Here is an 18928-nt window from a genome sequence, read left to right as displayed (position 1 = left end):
AGTCTAGGGAATCTGACCAGATAAAAGAGATGTAAAGACATTGAGCATTTCTGGATGAAACAGTCCAGCCAAAGCATGTACCATATAAGCCACAGTCAACAAACCTCACTCCATTCTGCTTTTTTTTTTTTTAAATTTTTTCTAATGTTTATTTCTGAGACAGAGACACAGCGTGAGTGGAGGAAGGGCAGAGAGAGAGAGGGAGACACACAATCCGAAGCAGGCTCCAGGCTCTGAGCTGTCAGCACAGAGCCCGACGCGGGGCTCGAACTCACAAACCATGAGATCATGACCTGAGCCAAAGTTGGTCGCTCATCTGACTAAGCCACCCAGGCGCCCCTCCATTCTGCTTTTGGAGCAGACAACTGAGATTCCAGACACCTGAGCAAAGCCTCTGACATGCAAAATAGAGATGAAAACAAACCCTTGGTGATGGGGAGGCCTTGTGGGAACAGGGAGTATACGTGGAGAAAACATCAAGAGAAGCTACACACCCATGAAACAAGAACGGGATGCTATATTTTATAGAAAGGAACATTAAGAGAACACAAAAGAACCTTTAGAAATTAAAATGCTATAGCAGAAATTTAAAATCCGTAGGAAGACTGGAAGGTAAGCCTGAAGAAATCTTCTAAAAAATCAGAGCAAAAATACAATGAGATGGAAAAGAAGAGAGGGGGGGAAAAAAAAGAGCACCAGGCCAGGAAGCCTATCAGAATAATGAAAAGTTCCAGAGGAAACAGAGAAGAAGAAGCATCAGGTAAAATAATTTCAGAAGAATTTCCCAGAACGGTTGGAAGAGAGTTCTTAGATTGAAAGGGCTTAGTGAGCACAATGCATGAAAGTCCACTCACACCAAGACATACCTTTGTACCGCTTCAAACATGGAACGATCCAAGATCCTGAAAGCGTTCAGAGAGAAAAACCAGGCCACACAAAAATTATCAGAACTCAGAGTAGCTCAACAGTAACACTAGAAACCTAGAACAATGGAGCCATGACTTCAAATTTTTAAGGAAAATCACTTACGACCTAGAATTCTATATCCTGCAAAACTACCTTTAATCAACTATAGGGTAGAACAAAGATATTTTTAGACATGCATGATTTCAAAAGCTTCTTTTCTTTGTGGCCTCCTCCTTGGGAAGCTGCTGGTGTTCTACTGAAATGAGCTGGTAGGAGGGGAAGACATGGTATTTAGGAAAGAGGAGAGAGGCAGGAAGGGCATCTCAGGATGCCCGCAGCACAGAGAGCAACCAGCTCACGCCAAAGCAGGCACGTGCCTGGGCCAGGCAGAGCCAAAGAGCAGAAACCAGCAGGACGCAGACGGGCCTGGACCCTGTGAGGGGAGATTCAGATAACTGGCAGAGCGTGAGGTTGAATCTGTGATCAGTTTGTAGAAAGTGAGCAAGCATAAAAATGACAATTATTAACTCTAGGAAAAACAAACCCAAAAAAATGTGCCAGAAAAGAAAAGTAAGCAAAGTCAGCTACATGCCTCTGGCCCGAGTTGTGTTTACAGGGTGAAAGTAATGCAAACACTGAAGATGGCTTTCACCAAGATTATGCTGTCTCCGAGGATGGGGAGCTGGGAGGGGTGCACATGTACCATGTCAGGCCTGGAGAAGGGTGGGAAGCTAACTCCCTGTCCTCCAGACAGGTAAGTAAGTACATAATGCCTAAAATAAAAATAACTTGCTGCCTCTTGGTAATCAAGAAATTAGCTGAACACATTGAAATGATTCCCTTTTCAGGAGTGAGGGATAGGGACCTGGGGAACGTTCTCTGTTTATAACAAACCTTGTACTATGTTGGACTGTTAAACTTGTGGTCGTCTGTAGCTTGAAAAAAAGCTTACAAATCAAAAGCTATAAAAAAGGTGGGCATTTAAAGTCACCCTGTGAGGTCCTGTTCGAATATAAAATTCCTTTGTTGGAGGGATAGTGAGGGGATAGTGGCACAAGGGGAAGGAGGTCAATGACCTTTTTCTTGATTGTGGTGCTTATTGGCTGAGTGTGTTTCTTTTGTGAAAATTCATCAAGCTGCACACATGATTTGTGCACCTTTCCACGTGCATTTTTTACTTATGTAAAATGTTTACTTAAGAAATGATAACAGGCAGGATGCCTGGGTGGCTCAGTCGGCTAAGTGTTTTTGACTCTTGATTTCAGCTCCGGTCGTGATCTCACAGTTCGTGGGATCAAACCCTGTATCAGTGTGGAGGTGCTTGGGATTCTCTCTCTCTCTCTCTCTCTCTCTCTCTCTCTCTCTCTCTCTCCCCCTCTCCCCCCCCCCCCTCCCCAGCTCACTCCCATGCTCTTGCTCTCTTTCTCTCAAAATAAATAAATAAACTTAAAAAAAAAAATGGTAACAGACTACATCCCATTTCAACAGCTTTGGATACAAATAGTGCATTTCACGGTGGTACTCCAAAGCGTAAGAATCCAAGCCCCCAGTGGCTCAGTTGGTGGGAGTCCGTTCTTTTTTTTTTTTTTTTTTTTAATAGGAATAAAATCAAGCCTCTCCTTTTTTTTTTTCATTAACTTTTAAAAATATTTATTTTTGAAAGAGCAAGCAGGGGAGGGGCAGAGAGAGGGAGACAGAGGATCTAAAGCAGACTCTGTACTGACAGCAGAGAGCCCGATGTGGGGCTCGAACTTATGAACCGCAAGCTCATGACCTGAGCCGAAGTCGGATGCTCAACCGACTGAGCCACCCAGGTGCCCCAGGAGTCTGTTCTTTTTTGGGTTCCCTTCCCTCCAAGATTTTTGAGCATGTCCAAGGAGCACACCCACTTTCCACAGATCAGCACTGGTGTTTCTGGTCCCCACAGTCATGCTCTCCCTGTTAGGGTCAGGTCTTACAGTTCTTCATGGGTTCTCCCAGGCTGCTAACACTCTCTCGTTTACAGTTCCCTGTGGTGTAGACCCAAGTCCAGTGGCACAGCCTGGTTAGCAGAGTGGTTGACAGGATGGGGTGCTCGTAGAATGGACACCCCCTTTTGAGTGTATCCCCATCTTTTTTTCTCACCGATGACTCTTTTCATCATGTTCTTACAATTAATCAGTGGGTAACAAATATTAATGACCTTAAAATTTTGTTGAAAAAAGACTGTCAGGGGGAAATTGCTTAAATCACTGCCTCCAGCTATGTATCCAGCCAAATCCCACCCTGAAATCCCTAAGTTCAGCAAACATCAGAGGAATTAGAATGCAGGAAATGAAAGCTTCCAGTTGGAAACAAACATGTGATTCTGAAGTCCCTATTCCAAGCTGACAATGGGGACTGCAAGGTCTTCCCCACCCATCCAGATGTTCCCACCACCCATCTCTTCTGGTAAAGCCTCCTCCTCCTCATCATCATCACTGTAAACTGGGCACAAAGGCAACACCGCCTATCATCTTTACTGTTACTATGCAGACAGTTTTATTTCCCTTCTCCGGAACTTTTCAGTGTTCCATTTTAACTCGTGCATAACCAGAAGGCCCTACCTCCCAACACTGGAAATTGCCACCAGTCTCTGTCCTCAGGAAACTCCAGGCCCCAGCAGTTGATCTCACTGTGCACGTGCACACATAGTGTCCAGAAGACACTAGGTGGAATGTGAGGGGTGGGGGGCGGGGGGGTGGGAAATGATGGAATTGCACACCTGGTTGGGATTAAGGCCCCAGGGGAGAAGCTCTTCTCTGGCCTCCATACTAAGAACCCCTATCCTTTTCGTGAACAGTGGGGTTGTGTTTATATTAAGGACACCATGAATTGTACATTGGGCCCCTTTCCCTCTTCACATCACCAGTTAGGAAGCTCAGAGCCAGGTCTGTGGTGTCTGGTAAGGAAGGGGACCCTCCATGTTTGCATGAGCCCTAACTAACCTCACGCCTGTGGGTGTGATTCCTCATTCTTGTTTTCCCTTCATCTCATGTCCTTACTTCAAATGTATTTTACTGTGTTGTGTTCATTTTTGTAAGCCTTAAGATATCTTTTCAAGACATAAATGCTATTTAAAAATTTTTAAAATGCAGTAATTACAACTACATAACAACTGTGGATAATCAAAGTAACTTTGAAAAAGAGAATTGAATTAGGGTGGTGGGGTTATGGGTAATTTATTTTCCTTTAAAAATGTACATTAAGGGGGCACCTGGGTGACTCGGTTAAGCACTTCTTGATAACTCTTGACATCCATTCAGGTCATGATCTCAGGGTTGTGGGATTGAGCCCCACCTTGGGCTCTGCACTGAGCATGGAGTTCTCTCCCTCTCCCCTGCTTGCACGCTCTCAAATTTTTTTAAAGTACATTAATATTGTAGAGTACAATAAATAATACTTTTAGTTATTTTTCTGATTATAAAAATGTATTCCTCTTAGTGTGGAAAATAAAAATACAAAGATGAAAATTGGTCTTATGTATCATCCATATCTCTAGATATCAACATTATCTTTTTGGTATATTTCTTTCTGTGCTTTCTCTAGATGCATATGTGTATATATATGTTTGTTAACTGTGTATATTTAACAAATTTAAGTTACTCCTTATGGCTTTTTATAAACTACTGTTTTCAGGTGGCAGTAAGTTTTGGACATTTTCCCTTGTTCAGAATTCCTGTGTACAATTGTTTTAAATCACGTTAAGTTGTATCATCCTCACTTATGCATGTACCATATTTATTTAGCAAAATTCCCCTTCACTGGGGTGCCTGGGTGGCTCAGCCAGTTAAGCGTCTGACTCTTGATCTCAGCTCAGGTCATGATCTCAGAGTTCATGAGTTCAGGCCCCACATCCGGCTCTGCGGTGATGGTGCAGAGCCTGCTTGGGAGTCCTTCTCTCCCTGTCTCTGCTCCTCCCCTGCTTGTGTGCTCTCTGTCTCAAAATAAATAAATAAACTTAAAAAAATAAAAAATAAAAATCCCCCCCCTTGTTGGACATTTAGTTTGTTCATGATTAGTGATTCCTTTCTGGGTTTATGTAGATGTCCAAATAAGCCATCTCTCCCAAAATGTGTTTCTTCTACAGAACTTTTTTTTTTTTTCTTTTTCATTGCAGTGGTGTCGGGTTCGTCATCCAGCTCTAAGTATGACCCTGAGATCCTGAAAGCTGAAATTGCTACAGCAAAATCCCGGGTAGGGCCTCTTTGCCTATACTGTGGAAGGGGGGTCACCGAGGCAGCCACAGGCCACTTGCCCACCCACTGGACGAAAGGAGACGCTTCCACCAGGCAGTGATGGCTGGTGCTGACTGACAGGACCCTAAATAACAGCAGTAGTAGCAGTGGTAGCAGCTGTCACAGTAATTGTAATGGTAACAGCAGCGACCGTGTCACTGTAGACCAAGCATGGTGCTCAGTGCTTCATGAATGCTGTCTCGTGTTCCGCAGCAAACCCACGAAGCAGCTGTTGTCCATATCTGCACTTAAAGATGAGCAAACAGAAGCTTAGGGTAACTTGCCCCAAGGTCACAAGGATTCAGGGCTTACCCAAGGTCAAAGAACTTACAGTTCTTAACGCAGTGTGCTCTCTTCCTAGCTGTGGCTTATTCTATATTGTCTTATTTAGTTCCTTCATGATAATTACTTCATGACTTCTTGGGAATAACTATCATTCCCATTTTACTGGTGTGGAACTATGACACAGCAGTTAAGTGACTTGTTCAAGGGAAAGCCAGTATTTGGAACGCAGGCTCAGTGATAACTTCAGGTAGGTTTTCCAAAATCATGCCTACAAGAAAACAAAAGGGGGAAGTGGGCCAGGGGTGAAGCAGTAGGGTGTGCTGGGAAGAGTGTAGCCTTAGAGAGGTGTGCCCTGTCTAAAGGGGTAGTTGAGTTTCAGCCCTACCCTATTGTGGCTGTGCTGGAATGAGGGCTCAGTGTTGGCAGATCTTCTGTTTTTAGAAGAGAACTATACTTAGGCTTATTATGTGAAATCTCTCCATATTTCATTATTAGCAATTAACTCTTTAAATTTTATAACTGCAAACCAAACAGCATTCCTGCAAGCCAATCCAGCTCCCAGACCATGTCTTGCCTCTAAAGTTATTGCACTGCCTCTCACCTCCATACCCATTACCTGCTTTAAGTAATGCACAGCCCTGTGAATTACCATATTCCTCACCTATCAGAACAGGAGAGGGAGTCTCAGGGAGGTGAGATGGCTCGAGAGAGGTCATCCAGCAAGGCAGTGGGAAGGCCAAGTTCTATCCCAGGTCAGCTGACACCTGTCCACTTCCTGTTTCCCTCAAGTGAGGGCTAGCCAGGATTGACCTGCAGGACAGCCAGGCTGGGATACTGACTACATGAGCAGCTGCAGAGACCAAGGCAGCATCACTGAGGGGATGGTGTTGTGACCCTGTGGCCTGAGGGGCAGTGGGGGGGGGGGGGGGGGGGGAGCGTGGGGCGCTGGGGGGAGGGGGGGGGGGGGGGGGGGGGGGCTCTGGGTTCCCCTTAGAGGAGAAGGCAGCCTGCAGTTCTGTATCAACCTCTGATCTAGCCCCATGTGTGGCCTTCTGCCATCCAGGTCAACAAGCTAAAGAGAGAGATGGTTCACCTCCAGCAGGAGCTGCAGTTCAAAGAGCGTGGCTTTCAGACCCTGAAGAAGTAAGTCTACCCTGCCATGCAGAGCATAGGGATGCCCCGTAATCCCCTTCCTGCCTCTCTCTCTCTTTCTCTCTCTCTCTCTCCCTCTCTTCTTTAAGGCCACTCTAATCATTTGATCCCAGTTCTATTCCACTGGTGTTTACTCAAGATATTGTCACCCAAGGATGAGGTTCAGAAGGAGAAGAGAGGAATCCTTTCAAACCAGAGATATCTGAATTCCTGAAGCCATTAAAGTCTGTTCCGTTCAGTTGAATTTTAGTCGTAAAAACAAGTATTCTGTCATAGAAACGAGTATTGCTGGGCACTTATGGGCACCTGTCTCATGTCCTCCAGTAGATCCAGTAGGATCTGATACACACACAAAAACAAACTTTTTTTCCCATAGCCCCTAAAGACGAACAGCGAATGTGCCCCACAGTAGGAGCAAGGGCCTCTTCCCCAGCACCAGTCGCTAGAAGAGCATGCATGGTGCCACGCACACTGTGCTAGATAGATGACTTAAGGAGTTCCCGGGATAACTTTGACCAAGTGTAATTTTCACTTGTAGAAGCTGACTTGCCACCAAGGTACATCTCTATTGTTTCTTTAGAGCAGGTGCATTGATGGCTATTTATCGTTATTATACTAGCAAGATTTGTTGAGCAGTTACTCTGCCGGGAAGCACTTTCAGTGTTTCTGCTTGAGTGACTTCACTTGATCCTCACTGCAACTCTCTAAAGAATGTTCTTTTGGCTAACTCCACTTTATAGATGAGGAAACTGAGTCACGTTATTATTAGGAATAATCACACATGCAACAAACCTGCATTGAGTCATGTTCGGTATGTCTGAAGGACTCAGTGTATAGTTATTACAGAGGTGCCTGGGACCCCTCTTGGAAGCCCCAAGGAGAACATCCAGGAGATTTCTCTGTCCTAAGGGACATCTCGTGTAGATTCCCAGGGAGGCCACATCTCTACAGTCAGCAGCTTCTATAGTCACTTGCTTTTTCTCGCTGTCTGACTATACCTCTTCCTCATTCTCTGAACCTCAAATCCACCCCCACTACTCTGTGGACACAGCTCCAAGCCTGGGGATGTCTGTCTGTAGGCTCTCTTAATCCAGGGAACTGTGACCACTGGAGGGGTTGGTTGGTTCTTGTTCACGTTTTCCCATCCCTCAAGCCCCCACTGTCTGGAGGGGAGAGCTACCATGAATCCCCCACCACACAAGGTTTAAGAAAGTATGGCTTTGTATTATAGATTGTGTATAATAGGGTTCTTTTGGTATTCCAAGTTATTATAAATTATGGTTTATATATGTGTGCTTATATAGGTACATATGTTATTAATATATGTATATGTACGTATGCCAGTGACAGTTGAGAGCAGTAATATGAGCTTAGAAAATTCCTTCTCGTGACCTATAAAGCAAATAACCTCATGAGCCCTCCAAATTCTGAACACATAGTTGAAAGACTACTCACTCCCACGTCATCTTACCGCAGGGGCCTTTCCCTCCTCCCCCTTCCTGCAGTCCTCAGGAGCTTCTGGTTAGAACATTTCCCATTATTCTCTGAGCCACCACAAACCTGTTTTACCACTTTGTCACCCTGTAGCAGCATTGAAAATTCTTGTTCTTTGGTAAGCTGATGCTGAAACCCCAAAGACAAGCCTTCTTTCTCTCCTCCCTCCGCCCAACTGATGTTTGATATCAGGCCCAGATAAGACTCCTGGTAGTTCTGACTGCCCACGCTCAAAGCTGGCTACACATTCAGTGTGGAGGAAGACATCTGCTTTAATACACACCTTGGCATAGAGGGTTAGGAATGTAGCTGCAAGAGGCAGATGGCCTGGGTTCAAATCCCAGTTCCCTGGGACCTTACAAAAATGACATATAATCCCCTTGAGCTTTGGTTTATCTGAAAAATCAGTCACTGTAAAGATGAAACTAAAGCATGTGACAGTGCCTGGCAGTGAGTGTGAGGGTCAGTAAGGGGTGTTGGGGGTGACCTCTAGCTGGGTGCCTGCTTGGATATGGGGAGGAACTCAGATGAACTCTGTATTTACCCTGGGCAGGGTCTGTGCTGGGCAATGACTGTGCATCAGTCACCTCGTTTCATTGTCTTTGCCCCTTTAAGAGAAGTTTTTGTTCTGCCCCACTTTATAGATGAGGGCACTGATGAGGGTGAAAATATACCCCAGCCCCCCCACCCCCAGTTGGTAAGCATCAAAGCTGGAATTTGAACCCAGGACTGTTGGATTTAGAAGCTCATGTGCTAATACCTTCCTTCCTGGCCTCATCCTGGATAACCCCCTCATCATACCCAGAAAACATGAGGCCTCTTTCCTTGTCTCTTGGGATCTTTTTCAGAAGCTAGTGGTAGGAGGTGATCTAGTCACTTCTATCTCAGCCTCCTCCCTTTGCAGAGCATGGGGGAAGGTGAAACTCTTCCATTTGTCCAGTTCACAGTCAGCAGCCCCAGTTTTTTTAAAAAAAGGAAATGTTGATGAGGATTGAAGGATGCCTCTTAGGAGCCTGAGAAGAAAAATCAAAAGGACTTGGGCCTGTCAGCTGCCCTGAGCCCTTGTAAACAGGAAGGAGATGCGATGTGGCATGTCACCCCTGTGGGTGGGGAGCAGTGCGGCATCTCAAGGCACGTCCCCCAAAGCCATCCTGCCCAGGTAAGAATTGCCAAGAAGAGCTGCCTGCTGTCAGAGCCTTTGCCCTGCTTCTGCGTGGCTGTCCTGCCGCTCCCGGGTGTGTGAATCTCCGGACAGCCGCATAATTTGGAAATTCTAGAACACATGCAGCCCACTACACCCTCCTCTCCCCTACAACCACATAACTTTTCTTTCCCTTAAAAAAAAAAAAGAGAGAGAGAGATTCATTCACTGAGCACATAATGGTGACCCTTTGTTCCCCTCCCCCCAACCTCAATCCCAAGAGTGTTCCCTCTTGGAGCTACTCTCTGGAGCCAAATTCCAGAGCCTGGGTTGCTAAGGCCCCTGAGGGAAATCAGGTAGAGGCTGTCTGAGGAGCCCAAGGCACAGCAGACAAACCGCTTCTGTCTTATCCTGCTGAGGATTCAAAGCCATCCTCACCCTGTTGGCAGAGGACAGCTGGGCACAGCCCCCTCCCCAGAGCCCCCAGCCCGACTCAAGCAAATGGCATCTTCCCTGCCCTCCTCGCCTCCATTTGGGGCCGGGCCACCTCCCGTCCTGGGGGATCCTCCCCTCCACAGAGCATCTCGGGCACGCCTCTGCTGCAGAAAGCTCCATTTAGACTAATTTTTCAAACTAAATTTGAGACCAGTGTTAGCCAACCTGGCAGGCTTGCTCAGGCCCAAGTCCTCGAAAGGAATAGACAGGCTATTTTTAGTGGGGAGACATAAATGGGGCTTTGTTTTCTCTCCACGGAGGCTGAAATAACGGAAGGGAAGGGAAGGGGGAGGGCCGTGCTGAGACCGGAGTTCTCTCCCGAGTCTTCTCCCTCTCTCCTGTTCGGAGGCACAGACAGACCAGGATGAAAATCTGCTCCCCCCATCAGTGATTCCCCACTCAGGTTATTTTTAGCCCAGGACAATTTGGCTTCTAGCAGGAAACCAGAGAGGAATGCCTGTGAGCGGTTTCTCATCCTGAAATAATGGGTTTGTGGTGTTCCCTCAGACGGTAAAACTTCCTTTTCTCCACTGGGGACTAAAACTTCAGGCCTAGCCTTTGGGGAAAGTGTGAAGCAGTTAAAATTTATCTCTGCCTTCTGAAGGTTCTCCATACCCCAGCCTCCTTCCCCAGAGGGTGGGGACCTCCACCATCTCTGGTTTGGTCTGACCTTCAGAAAGTGGCATTGTGGTCCTTAACTTTTTTCTTTTTTTTTTTTTAAACTCCCCCTCCACCCTCCAAAATGAACCTGTATATGGGGCCTAGATAAGCTGATTTTATCCCGTACTTCCCAGTGCACTTGATTATCCATCCTTTATCCCATTTGACATTCCTAACAGCTTCATGAACATGGGCTGGGCAGGTGACATTACCCGGGTTATTTTAGAGGAGGAAGCTAAGCCTCTTGTTAAGGGCCATGCCCAAGGTCACACTACTAAGTAGCAGGGCTGAGAGTTTTCCATCATTCACACCTTTCCTTCCTTGTGTGTTTACTCAGCAAATACTCGGTAAAGGCAGTGGGTCTCAATTGAGGGAGATCTATCTCTTCTTCCCAAAGGGACACTAGGCAAAGTATGGAGGCATTTTTGGTTGTCACAGCTTGGGGCCAAGACGCTACTGGCACCTAGTGGGCAGAGGCCAAGGGTGCTACTAAATACCGGACAATGTGCAGGACAGCCCCCCACAACAAAGAATCATCCTACCCAAATGTCAAGATGCTGAGGTTGAGAGACCTTGAGTTAAAGGACTGTCCTGTGCCAGATACCGAAACTACTTAAACATTTTCAATCCTGCCCCTGTCCCAAGCCTGTTAGTAACAAGTCAAGGATACTACCACATGCTCTGCTAACTAGAACACAACATAATGATTGCAGTGTCCAGCTATGTGCAGTGTGATGGGAAGACCTAGCCTAGCCTGGAGGAAGCAGGGAGGTAATCAGGGAACAATTCCTGTAAGAGCTGATGCTTAGAGGACCCTTGACTTAAAGAGTGGTGTTGCTTCTGCAGCCCCACCCTGTGGGACATTTCACAGGCAGCTAGACCTGGGGAAGGGAGGGTATGCAGGACAGAGAGGAGCCTTGCTGCAGGACCGAAGCCTGTCGTCTTATCCTCTGGGGAGACTTCATCCCTCACCCTGTCTTTTTCTGAACTTTCCCATTGACTGTTTCCTAGAATCGATAAGAAAATGTCTGATGCTCAGGGCAGCTACAAACTGGATGAAGCTCAGGCTGTGTTGAGAGAAACAAAAGCCATCAAAAAGGCCATCACTTGTGGAGAAAAAGAAAAGCAAGATCTCATTAAGGTACGAGAGCTCCAGTGATGTGGGTCCCATCTCTCAATTTCTTTGGAGCACCTTTCTTTCTTTTTCTTTCTTTTTTTTTTTTTTAACTTTATTTATTTTGAGAGAGAAGCACAAATCAGGGAGGGGCAGAAAGAGAGAATCCTAAGCAGGCTTTGCACTGTCAGCACAGAGCCCGACATGGGACTTGAACCCACAAACCATGAGATCATGACCTGAGCCGAAGTTGGATGCTTAACTGACAGAGCTGCCCACGTGTGCCTGGAGCACTTTTCTGTGCCAAGACTCACACTACTTCCACATGCTGCACAGATCACTGAGCTCTCATCGCTAGTTTTTTGGGCTTTCAGTCTCACTGTGTAGAATAGGAAAAGGAGGATCAGAAGCAATAGGTGGCTTGCCTAAAGTCACATCACTGGCAGAGTTGTACTAGGAGCCATCTGGTTGAGTCCAAAGGTCATGTCCTTGTCACTGGCTCTGGCCACCTGGCTTACTTCTCAAAGAACCAAACGGAGGGAGATGGTTTTGACATCCACAGCCCTGACATCGAAATATAACATCTTTATAAGAATTACATTGCATGCTCTTCCTCTGCTGAGGACCAGACAAATGATAATCGGTGTGATTTAACATGCCAGGCAACTGAACTGGACACTTTGCATGCATTGTATCTCACTTATCTCTTACATCAGCCCTAGGTTATTCCCTTCATACAGATAACTGCTACACAGCTCAGAGTCCATGGTGGAGTGAGGATTCGAACCCATAAACACTGACACAGATGTCTATTCTTTTAACCCTTAGACACTCTACCTCCCCTCACCGGAATGACCCTGACCACTGAGATACTGTGTTTGTTTGTGTTCCCACTGGCAGATTAGGACTCAGGCTCGGGGTTGCTATAACTGATGTAGTGAAGGGAGCTTTATGCTCTAGGACAAACAGAATGATTTTGAAGCTCTTGCCCAGGGCAGCAACCTGATGAAAGCGTTCAGGCGCTCGTGGACAGTCGTGAGCCATGTTCCTATCATGACTCTCACTTAAGAGCACTGCATCTTCAGTCAGGCCAGGACCACATCCTGCTCTGTCATTTGCCAGCCTTTGCATGTAACAACTCCCTTAGCAAAGAAATGGGGATAATCCTAGGTCATTTTTCAGAGGACTGATGTGAGGATTAAGTAAGATGATGATAAAGCTGACAATTACTGAGCGTTGGCTGTACTAGCACGTTATACTGGCCATCTCGTTAAATCAGTATGGTAGTCCTATGAGACAGGCCCTGTGGTTATCCCTATTTGTTTAGGAGAGGGAGCTGAGGCACAGAGAGCTTAATCAACTAGCTCAGGTCACACAGCTAGCAAGTAGCAGAGCAAGGATTCCAAGTCAGGCAGTGTAGCTTTAGAGCCAGTGTCCATGCCAGTCTTTCCCGAGTAGAACACCCAGCACAGTACCCGGCACTGAGCAACCACCCACTTGCTGCCAGCTCTTTACAAGGTAAGTGGAATATCCAGAGAGAGCTAGGATTCCTACCACATTACAGAAGTGGAGAGGAGAGCACATGGAGGGTGACAAACCAGAGCTCCCTCCCAGAAAGTTGTGTTGCTAACCTTGCCCTCCCCTGCTTAGAGCCTCGCCATGCTGAAGGACGGCTTCCTCATCGACAGAGGGTCCCACTCTGACCTGTGGTCCAGCAGCAGCTCTCTGGAAAGTTCAGGTTTCTCACTGCCGAAACAGTACCTGGACGTGAGCTCCCAGACAGACATCTCGGGAAGTGTGAGTAGACGTTGTACCCAGGAGGCTGCCGTAGTGGGCAGCCGCCTTCTCATTTCTCACCTTGGGAGGTGACTGGTATCTCTCTGTGGGCCTGCCTGCTAACGTGGCCTCCTGGAGCTCCATTCTCTTGCAGACCTCTTGGCCCCAGGATGACATGAGATGATGGTGTGGGGGGAAAGCCGACGCTGTGGGGGGAAAGCCTCGGTCTTGAGTGTTGCCTAGCCATGCGTTTGCGTCTCTAGATGCTGCACAGAAAGCATGTGTGAAGGACCAGTGGCTCTCTCTGGTTTCCTTCCTACAGATTTGCAACACCATTCTGTTTTTCTTTCACCAGCTGTGAAGCAGATGATACTTTCCTTCTGTTCATCCTGAAACAATACATGCAGCTTTCAGACAGCTCTCTTCAAAAGCTCAGTCTGGGCACCGTAGTGAATAGTGTGAGCACCATCCAGATTTATTTCATGAAAGCTTTAGAGCAGGACTGACCCATAGCCATCTGGAATGTTTGGAGAACTTTTGTTTTCCTAGAGCAGGTGACATTGAGCAAAGTCGCCTCCCAGCCTCCATGGCTAAATGCTATTCCTATCTGATTCTTCATATAGCTGTGTCCCCACTTGTGAAGAGAAGCTATATCCATATCTGCTTGGGTGAACCTTGTAGCTTCTTGCCACTCTTGACAGAAAGACATGGCAAATGGGCTGTCCCTTCCGTCTCCAGACCACCCATGTGTCCAGCTACAAGCCATCTGTAGGCCTCCCTGAAGGTTCTAGGACCTTCTCCTCGCTCACTCAGTGTTTCAGTCCTGGCTGCAGCCTCCCTGGGTTTTCAGTTGAGCCCCTCCCCAGCACCCCCAGGATGCCTTTCTTGTATATTGGCTGTCCCTGTTTCCTCCTGACCAGCTGTCCTCCATGCTGCTGGGGCTTGAATGGGCTCTAAGCCATTCGGGGCTGCAAGATGATATTCTGGGCTCTCAGCTTCTCTTCTAGAAGTGATAGATGTCTGAATTTGAGGGTCTTCCCACAGCCTGCAGGAAGTGTCTTTGCCTGACTAGCTTCCCTGCTATCACACAGCCAGCTTGGTAATTGGGGGCTATTCTTAGCTACTTCCCACGCAAGCTGTCAAGTCTCTCGTGAGCTCTTGAAATCCAACTCAGCACCGGCCACAATGGCCATATAATTCCCCACTTTGTTCTTTCCCCCAGTTTGGCGCAAGCAGCAACAATCAGTTGGCAGAGAAGGTCAGATTGCGCCTTCGATATGAAGAAGCTAAGAGAAGGTAATTAGGGGCTGGGGGCGGGATGGTTCCAACAATGATAATTGCCATTGCAGAGTGCCTGCCTGCCCCATGCCTGGCTTTTCACACACCTCATCTTTAATCATCAAAGATTATGAAGATAACTATTATGACACATATATTTTAACCTTCTCTGAACTCAGGAAATGACTGAGCCAGGGACACTTCACTAGATAAAAAGTAGAAGCTGTGTTTTGCACCCAAATCTGTTAAACCTCAGAGCCTAGTTATCTTTCCACTTGCTGAGCTCAGTTTCTCTAATCAGGGTTTTCCAATGATCCTGTGAGTAGTCTGGTTTGAAGGAGCACTTCTGAGGTTTTAGCAATAGGAGAAAAACCTCTGGATACTGAACACTTGGGTGTCTCCTGCCCAACTGGGAGCAAGCTGTGCTTATAAACTGTAGATCCCAGTGACTAGATATTTTGTGGCTTCACAGTCTCCTAAGCAGTTGGGTTCCACTGCCACAAATAAAATTAAAACAATAATCAAACCTGATGTGTTTAGAGCATCTGTTATGGGCCAGGTGTTGTATTAAAGCATTTGTATGTGTATCATCTCATTTAACTTTAAAAGCAACCTTATAGCACATCTTATATGATTTCCATGTTAGAGAAGAGAAAGGTAAAATATGAGATGTCTCATGACTTTTCAAGATGATGGAGTCAGAATTTGAATTCTGGACAATCTGGCTCCAAGTCTGTGAGCTTCCTATGCACAGGGCCAGCCTTACTGGGTAAGAACCCACAGAGCATAATGGTGAATGAAGCTAGGAATATCGCATCCATTCCTCCTCAGGTTACACTGCCTGGCCCATGGCATTCTAAGCCAGGCCATGTAGGGTGTGGCAGTGCCTAGTTCTGCCCCTCTGCCAACTCTGTGTGAGCAGCAAAACCCTTTGCAGCAATGACAGAAATCCTATAGAAAGTAGAAGAAATAAAAAAGGGAATTTGTCAGCTTATTGAATTCCAAAGTCCTAGGATAAACCAGCTTCAGACACAGCTGGATCCAGGGATTCAAATCAGGTTACATAAACTCAGTTTCTCTTCTTTTCTCTACCCTGCTTGCCTTTGTGTTGACAGACTTTCCTTTCAAAATGTAAAGGTGACCCCCAGCAATTCTAGAGTTATATACTATCAGGTTAGCAACCCCAGCAGCAGGAGGACCTACCTATCCCAACAGATTTAACAGGTTTAAGGCTTGAGGCTCCCTGGCTTTTCCTAGTGATCCAATTATTGTTGCAGTGTTGGAGGAATTAGAATTTTCTGAAGGTCCGGGCATGGGTCATGTGCCCAACTCTGGGAAGGGGATTGAGGTCAGCTTTGTGGGAACCAAAAGACTTAAGTATTGGAAGAGTGATATCCCAAAGAAAACTTGGGAGTGTTGTTAACAGAAGGAGGAGAAATTGGATACTGGTCAGGTAGAAAAAAAACACTGTGCATTATTTCAGCTCCCCCTAGAGGCCCAGCAAAACAACAAGACTTCTGCATTTGGACAGCCACGTGTCCCCTCTGAAGGGGGACCACTCTGAACCCTGGATATATTCCAGTCTGCAATGATGCCTATATTAGAAGATCCATTCTGGAGAGACTGAAGAATTGAAATCTTCCCTCTGGGGTTGAACCATTAAGCTTCCCATCACAGAGCTTCCTGGCTCATCTGCCATAATCCAGCTTTGAGCCTCACTCTTCACCCAGAGGTAGTTTAAGTGTCAAGGATAGAGCAGCCGCTGAATGGAAAGCAGGCTGCAGGACTCCAGGTAGGAGGGCAGGTAGCTGTAACGAAAGGTCTGTGTGCCATGTTTTGTCACATGTGCATTTCTGCAGAGTGAGTCTAGTAGTTTCATCAGCTTCGCCAAAGGTGGCCTGAAGGTTAAGGAACACTGGGAAAGCACCACTAGAAAGTACATGTAAGCATCGATCAAGCCTTCAGTGTACTGTGCACAATGGAGCCCCCGCCAGACCTGTCCACGCCACTCCATCCTCAGAGTGGTGGAAGCTACCAATTTATCCCAGATTACTCTCTTTGTGAATGCGGAATTTAAATTAATCAACTCTAAGAATCCCTCTGATACATTTGGCTGGGCAATAACCAAACCTAGATGTGTTTGTCTGCATGGGATTTTTACTGCACAGTGTGGAGATTTTGACCCTAATGATGTTTTTATAAAATAACGGTTGGGCCACATATCTGCAGATAAGATTGAGCTGGGAGTCCAGAGACCTGGGCTCTCAACATGTATTGGCCACATTTATGACTTGCAGTCTTAGGTGAACCATATCCTATTTCTAGACATCTGTCCAACAGATTCACTGCCATTTCTTACCACCCTTTAGGGATCAGGTGAGGCTAGGATGTGATAGCTGAAAGCCCTTTTTGCAAAGGCTGAATCCTAAAGGGTCACGTCATGATTCCTTTGGATATTTGTAGCAATAATCTTAGTTATATTGTGAATCTTTCTTGGATCCAAAGGTAATTATACCTAATCTGTATGGGCACTTGGCAATGTATAAAGAGCTCTTTATGATAAGTTTTCAGTCAGTTCTCATAACCCACCTTGCATGTTCCACCTCACAGGTGAGGGTACTGCATCTCAAAAAAGTTAAGGGATTGAGCTCCCACCTCCATCCTTTTAACATTTAATAAGTGCCTACAGTGTACCAGGCAGTGTACTAGAAGCTTATGATACCAAAATGATTTCTTAAGAATGGTCCTTTTATAGGGGCACCTGGGTGGCCCAGTTGGTTAAGCGTCCAACTTCAGCTCAGGTCATGATTCCATGATTTGTGAGTTCGAACCCTACATCTGGCTCTATGCTACAGCTCAGAGCCTGGAGCCTGCTTCTGATTCCATATGTCCCTCTCTCTCTTACCCTCCCCTGCTCATGCTTGCTCACTCGCTCTCTCTCTCTCTTTCTCTGTCTCTCAAAAATAAAAATAAACATTTAAAAAAAAAAAAAAGAATGGTCCTTCTGTCAAGGCCAAAGCCAAGACTTTGGCTCAAGGCCTCTGACCCCAAATCCACAGTTGGTTATACCACACTGTGCTGCCACCATTCTCTGGGCTAGGAACATACAGTTATCAATTTCAGGGTTTGCTGTCTGTCATTGTAGTGGGTCCATGACTGCCATTGGTTGGGCACGAGTTATGTGCCAGACACTCTGAGCACATTATTGCTCATTTTCAGAACAAGTCTTGGGGAGTTTACCCAATGTTATATTCTGTGTATATATATATACAGAAACATTCATTTGAGTGCTTACTATGTGCCAAATACCGTGCTTTGAGAGTTCATGGAATATGTCTAAAAACCTTCTACCACAACCCCATGACAAAGGAGCCTTTGTTGTTCCTTCCAGAGAGATGAAGTGACTTGCCCAAGGTCACATAGCTGGCGGTAGGAGGTTATTGCCTGGTGATGAATCCAGCTCTCTGTTCTACCAGCCTTAATATCCCTGAGGGCAAGGACATTGCTTTGTTTACATCCCGTTCCCACCCCTGCAGAGCCTACTCACTGTTGGCACACGGTAGGCACCATTTGTGTTTGTTAGATGAAAATATGTTCCTTGAGATGGCCTGCTGGTCCAAGGGAAGACAGTCATTGCCAAAGATTGCTCTGAGGATGTCATGGCTCCTGGTACCTCATAACGTTGGAAACACAGTCTGTTACCCTGCTCCCACAGTGCCGCTGGGCACACCTGTCATGCTCCCCTCTCCACCCACAGGATCGCCAACCTGAAGATCCAGCTGGCCAAGCTTGACAGTGAGGCCTGGCCCGGAGTGCTAGACTCCGAAAGGGACCGGCTGATCCTCATCAATGAGAAGGAGGAGCTGCTGAAGGAGATGCGCTTCATCAGCCCCCGAAAGTGGACCCAGGGAGAGGTGGAGCAGCTGGAGATGGCCCGGAAGCGGCTGGAGAAGGACCTGCAGGCAGCCCGGGACACCCAGAGCAAGGCGCTGACAGAGAGGTGGGGCTGGGCTGGGGCCAGAAGGGGCCTGGGACCCACCCTCCTGGGTCTATCTTCCACGGAAGCAGGAGGGGCAAGAGGGACCACCTGGGGCGTAAGGGCTCCTCTCTAAGAGCACTCGGTGTAGAAATCTTGCAACTTGCTAAAGTAGCAAACTGGGGGAAATGATTCACCACCCGGAATACCAGATACCTAGGAGTTTACACAGGGAATCGCAGCACCAAAAAGTCTGCTCGGGTGCAAGTTTTCAGAAATTATCTTCTGACTAACGTAAGCCACACAACCCTATATAATGTAGAGTAGTCATTTGCCAACTCGGTGACAGTGACTCACATGACAGGGACAAAATAGAGCATGTATACTCTTACTAT

General features: G+C 46.6%; 1 protein-coding gene across 2 annotated transcripts in view; it reads left to right on the top strand.

Moving 5' to 3' along the window:
- Nucleotides 1-18928, top strand: part of LOC125917213 (protein KIBRA) — an 82361-nt gene that overhangs the window by 17751 nt on the left and 45682 nt on the right. For both annotated transcript variants that reach the window (XM_049623462.1, XM_049623463.1), the window contains exons 3-8: nucleotides 5045-5121; nucleotides 6511-6590; nucleotides 11401-11530; nucleotides 13154-13300; nucleotides 14502-14575; nucleotides 18315-18557. In XM_049623462.1, coding sequence (XP_049479419.1) covers nucleotides 5045-5121; nucleotides 6511-6590; nucleotides 11401-11530; nucleotides 13154-13300; nucleotides 14502-14575; nucleotides 18315-18557 — 751 coding nt within the window. The remainder of the gene's footprint in view (nucleotides 1-5044; nucleotides 5122-6510; nucleotides 6591-11400; nucleotides 11531-13153; nucleotides 13301-14501; nucleotides 14576-18314; nucleotides 18558-18928) is intronic.

This window comes from Panthera uncia, unplaced genomic scaffold (assembly GCF_023721935.1).
Source record: "Panthera uncia isolate 11264 unplaced genomic scaffold, Puncia_PCG_1.0 HiC_scaffold_159, whole genome shotgun sequence".
Classification (NCBI taxonomy): Eukaryota; Metazoa; Chordata; class Mammalia; order Carnivora; family Felidae; genus Panthera; species Panthera uncia.
This window is presented reverse-complemented; position numbering and strand designations above follow the sequence as displayed.